This window comes from Dermacentor silvarum, chromosome 4, assembly GCF_013339745.2.
Source record: "Dermacentor silvarum isolate Dsil-2018 chromosome 4, BIME_Dsil_1.4, whole genome shotgun sequence".
Taxonomy (NCBI): domain Eukaryota; kingdom Metazoa; phylum Arthropoda; class Arachnida; order Ixodida; family Ixodidae; genus Dermacentor; species Dermacentor silvarum.
In genome coordinates this window covers 185,934,759-185,940,382 of record NC_051157.2, presented here as the reverse complement: position 1 = coordinate 185,940,382, position 5,624 = coordinate 185,934,759, and the positions used below count along the sequence as shown (strand labels likewise).

General features: G+C 46.8%; 1 protein-coding gene across 1 annotated transcript; it reads left to right on the top strand.

The window, feature by feature from the left end:
- The first annotated feature begins 1,392 nt into the window (after nt 1-1,392).
- Nucleotides 1,393-3,246, top strand: LOC119450855 (neuropeptide-like protein 29). Its single transcript, XM_037714348.2, has 2 exons — nt 1,393-1,546; nt 2,879-3,246. Exon 2 carries the CDS (start codon nt 2,887-2,889, stop codon nt 3,112-3,114), a length of 228 nt encoding a protein of 75 aa, XP_037570276.1. The 5' UTR covers nt 1,393-1,546; nt 2,879-2,886; the 3' UTR covers nt 3,115-3,246.
- The last annotated feature ends 2,378 nt before the right edge of the window (nt 3,247-5,624 follow it).

Below are 5,624 nucleotides of genomic sequence, written 5' to 3'. Positions count from 1 at the left end.
GTTTTATTGGACAGCCAGTGCTTTTCTTGGTGTCAATGTTGAATTGTTCAGAATATGATTTTGAGTAGCTAGGTAATTCTTGAAATAAAATCATGGTGGGCACCTTTCTCAAATTTTCAAATTGCTGCATCATTATTCACTTCTAAAATTTCCGATGAAAAAAAAAAACTGCCATCCGCACTTATTTTATAATATTTGCTTGCCTGTACGCTGGCGTTTTCTACGTATATCTGGGCCACATTCGCAAATCTTTGGAACGGCTCTGTTAGATTAACTAGCGTAATCACTGTTACTTTGCTTTCTGTCATGGAAGTTTGGTGGCTCTCCACAATGACCATTATTACGCAAGAACTGGTACACAATGATTATGTTTTCCTTGTGTTTAAATGCCGTATACGTTCCAACTTCTTCCAGACATTCATTCTTATGCTAGTAAACTATGAATAAAGCAAGAAAATGTGATATAGCTTACACAGATTGGTCGCGATCGAAATGTGTAGCGCCAATCTTATGAGACAGCAAACACAATTTTAATTTTACTTCCTGTATTGTAATTTTTTGGGAAAGAAAGGCCTGAAGTCTAACTGATAAGACTACTGTTTATACTTGCTTAAAAGAGTATGGCGTATGTCGATTGCTCGTATTCCGTACAAGTGTCGAACATATGAGTGCTGCGCCTAAATATAAACGGCGTTCCGTTCGTTTCGTTTAAATTTCCTGCTATCAGTTTGGATATGTGCCAAGATGAAGCGGCACAAAACTAAGTCTACTAAACAATACTTGCGTATACTTCACCCGGGTTTATTTATTCACTGCTGCCACATCCGCATTTGACGCCGAGACAACGTAGAAATTATCGCTACGCGTGACTGAGTAGTCGCAATGCCTGAGTGCGTCTCTATTCGTAAACAACCTAGAATAGTCCGCTGCTGATTAGCACATTCATTCACAATGTGTCGACATGCCCGTTACGCTTCGAAGTAAAAACCCTACGGTTACCGCCGTCGCAGTTTGTCGCCATAAAGTGTCAAATTACATCTATAGGCGGGGTTCCCTTTCTTCGCTTTCTGCGCCGCGTCATAGCTCGGTGAATAGTTTCACTCCAAGAGCAAAACAACGGTGTATGTGTGCGTGTGACCGTGCCAGCCACGTGCGGAAGCAGAGAACAAAGGGACCCCAGCGCTCCAAAAAGGGGGGTTCCCCGTACATATCCCACATCTTGCGAGATCGGGTATCGGCTACGGTCACTCTCCACGAAACTGCGAGAAGGGGCGTAGGATGCATCTTCTCTCCTCCTCGTCCACAGCGTGTGGAGGCTGAATGCACTCGCCCTCTCGGTGCTCGCTGACTGACGGCCCTCTAAACAGGCCGCAGCGTATACTGAAGGGCCGGGCTTTCCCGGTTGTGGCGGTGTCCTTGAGACGGCAGCGAGCGAACGGACGCGGCCGACACGTGTCCAGGTGCGCGGCTTATATAAAACAGCGCGCATCGTCCGATCGACACCATCACAGGCCGCAGATCCTGAACACCGTCTCCTGAGCAACAGGTGAGTGTTCGTATAGAGATGGGAAAGTGTCCGTTCAGCTACTCTTGATGCCTGCATTTGGCTGGCGCTGCAGCTTCAGAATTATTAGACCAACGCTCCGTTGTATTGTGGTGTACCTGCTCTCGCTTTTAGTGAATTTCACTCTCATCTGCAGCTTTGTGGCTATCTTGTTGAGTACAGAAGTCACAGATACCTCTTTGTATCGAAATTTGTCACCTATCTTTTGTCTGTTCTCTATCGCCTTTGGCTTGATTATGTAGCATATGGACGTGTTTGTTTTACATATTGCACTGCGATTTGATGACAGAGCAATATTGCGTTTGGCATCTTTCTCCACCGCTAATTTCATCCGCACGTCCATTCTGCAAAGTGTATTTCTCGAACGAGATTTGCAAGAAATGCTTTTACCTTTGAAAGCAGCGGAAATTTTATTTACATTCGAATATTTGGCGCTTGTCAGACGCGTTTAATTTTCGTCAGAGGTGTTCGAAAGAAGTTAAGAGCCGAGAAAATCACTATCCAGCTGTCTAGATCTCAAATATATTGTCACGGGGTTCCTCTTCGCCTTGCACAGCCGTCCTTTAATTACAGGCTCATACACAATGCCTCGTAACAATATGTATCCAGCGCTAAGTACAAAGGCCGTTTTAGGATATTAACACGTATGGAAACTTTTATTAAATATATTTAGTTCTTTCATTGAATGAACATACACGGCATTACAAGCTTTCTTCACCTGGCTCTGTTAAACTGTTCTCAGTGCTTATATTGTATTTCCCCCTTCGTCTCATTTTTCGACTTTCTGTAACTCCTAATTACTAGCTATTCCTGTAATTGCAGTTTATTTCAGTCTTATTAGCTTAACGCTCATTATAAAAGAAATACAATGACTCAGCAAATTGTGAGATCTCCAACCTCATGTATGAAGTAGAGCACACTTTTTAGGTGGAATTGAAAGAATGGCAGTTTCTACTTTCTCTGCGTCTAACAGAGGTGGAACAAGCGAACAGCACTATTAGCCTCAAGAGGACGTTGAGCGGTGAACAAATAAGCACTGTTACTAGAACTGATCGTAAGAGCAGGTGCCAACCAAAGGTTGCGTTATGCTAAGGCGGCCGGACAATGACAAACGACTCTTAGGAACCCAAGATCTTGTAATACCGGCCCGTGAGAGATTTTGAAAGTTTCTAATGTTTCTACACTTCCTCAATATTTCGCTAAGTGCTATACTCTGCGTAGTGTATTCTATCCTTAATAAGCGAGCAATTAGAACAACGCTGTCTTTTTTTTTCATGTGCTGTAACAGGCCGTTCGCTGTTTTCATCGTTTCAGAAGCAGCCATGATTGCCGTCAGCAGCAAGTCCCTCCTTGTCGCCCTCGTGGTGCTGGCCGCCCTGTGCAGCCTGGCAGCCGCTCAGTACGGCTACGGTGGTTACGGCCGCGGCTATGGCGGTTACGGCCGCGGATTCGGTGGTGGCTACGGCGGCGGCTACGGTCGTGGATTTGGCGGCGGCTACGGCGGCTACGGCCGGGGCTACGGCGGCTACGGCCGTGGTTTCTACGGCTAAACTGAACCTCCCCAAACGACCACCGCCTGCTGCAGCACGAAGAATCACGCCCGTCCTGAAGATGCCAACAAATAGTCGATTTAGTCGCCTGATCATACGTCCTCCATCTAATAAATTAATTCTCAATCACAACTCGATGTCTCGAACATGTCCTTTCTTGCTTTGTTGCCATGTGTGCTGTTTAACTAGGACGTAAACCAGCGAAAGAAACGTGTACACGAAATGGAAGAAGTACGCGTATGCCGGCGCTCGTTTTGCTGGTTTACTTCATCTTGTACCAACTCGCTTGTTACCTAGCGCTGTGGGATGTCAAAGCTTTTTTGCATACATTATTATTAAGGACTAATTGAGCATTGAAGACTTTATTGAGCACCTAAGCAAAATACAGCGCCTGACTTGGTTTTGCCGAAGTGGCACAAACCTGACATCTCCGAAGTGAATAAGCAGTACTTTGTCTGTAGCGTCATCGTCTTCATCGCTCATCATCATCAGTCATCATCGCGCCGCGCATCTCGCGCAGCTCGAGTCACAGAATGCTCTTTCGATCTGGGCCGGGCTGGTCGCCTTTACAAATGAACGAAGGGATGACGACGCGCCTCGTCCGCCGCCGTCGTGTCGTCTTTCAACGCGTCACTTATGAATGGACGTTGCATTTACCAATGCGTATTCATTCTTGAATTTTAATGACCGATAGCACCGTATGCGGAGCCTGTGGTGGCGAAGAAGTTTAGAAAACCTCTGTGCCACTGCGTGCTTTTTGAAAATGAAAGGCTTGACCTCTGCAGAGCACTAAATGCGTTCACCATTGGAGAACATCTTGGGACCATGGCCTAGGCATATCACCGCTACACCAGGCCACAAAAACATTGCTGCGATTTCGGATGGCTACCGGATTGAGCGACCATCTTTGTTTAAGAGCAGATAGCTATCCCTATGTCGGCGACATCAACACCGGACTTCTCTCTCACTCCTATTTTGTTTCCTGCCCTTTCCCATCTCCTAGTATAGGGTAGCCATCCGGGCCCAATTCTGATTCATCTCAGAGCCTTCATTTATCCTTTTTTATCTCACTCTTTTGCTATGTCTGCCTCGCTTTATATCCTTTTCATCTTTTATAAATGGGCCGCGAAATGTTCGGCCGTAATATTGTAGTTTTCTATTAACAACGAAAAGCACATTAGATCGTTCACGTCTTCTTAATGTCTCAGAGCGGCAGGCTTTACTTTATCTAAATGCAGTAACTGTAGTTATGCGCTCCAAGCTCATCCCACCGGCAGCGACGGCCTTGTTGATATATTGCGCGCGGCGTCACGAATCGCGGCGGACAGGAGTGTCATCTCTACCGCACAGACAATCCGGCTATACGGAGCTGCTTACACGCAATGTGAGCGTTTCTTACATTTCGAGGCTTCACAGCATTTGCTGAGTGTTATTGGGTCACTGCGTTAACTCTGAGCGAGCATGACTCTGATAGCAGCGACCTGGCGAATCGTCGGTACACACAGCGTCGCCAATATATCAAGCTTCCATATATACTGAGCCCACAAAGACGCTGGCAAGACCTACAACGCCTACAAAAAGGCACTCCCTGTTTAACCAGCGTTCATGCCAACAACGCTGACAAAGCTCCAATTCATCGCCGATCTGGTCTTTCATCGACCTCTGTGCGGTGTCCGGTATTTCGGCCCCCGAGCAAGAACCCCGCTTGCATGCCAGCCCTTGTACCTAGTGTTCATGTTGTCAAAATAAACCAAAACAAGATTCTGAAGCTCAAACGCCCTTTAGCTGTCATACCTGTGTAGCACCGTGCAATCAAAATTTAGCCAATGTCTCCTCCATCACTACAGGCCATTGCGCGATGTTTATACATGGCGCCGGCAACAGTGTTTGCATACTCGTAGCTGTCGCTTCTGGGTCCGCATTAGGCAATTATATAGCTCAAACAATGCGTTCTGACGCTACCGGAGATCATCATGCTCTGAAGTAAACGATCTTAGACGTTTCTGGGAGCATATCCAAAAGGCTGTGCCGGCGCTATTAATGCGCGTCGAGAGCTTTCTGTCACCGTTGTGAAATTTGGCAGGGCGCCTCATAGAACCGTTTCATTTTCAAAGAAGCGCTGTTTGCGTTCCACGTGAAGCAAGCATTTCTTCTTTCTTGGGTTCTTACGTGCCAAAAGCAGTTCTGAATATGAGGCACGCAGTAGTGGAGGGCTCCGGATTAATTTGGCCACCTGGGGTTATTTAACGTGCTGTACAACGCAAGCACATGGGCGTTTTTGCATTTCGCTGTCATCTAAATGCGGCCACCGCGGCCGGAATTCGATCCCGCGACCTCGTGCTCAGCAGCGCAACGCCTTAGCCAACTGGGCCACCGCGGCGGGTGTCACGCAAACCAGTGTTGTGCCCTTCAATGCAGCTATAGCTGAAAAAGCGTGAGCAGGTACTGCAATAGACGACGTGATCAGCGGGTAGCTGATTATTATGTCACTAACTGCAATCTGAAAGAGA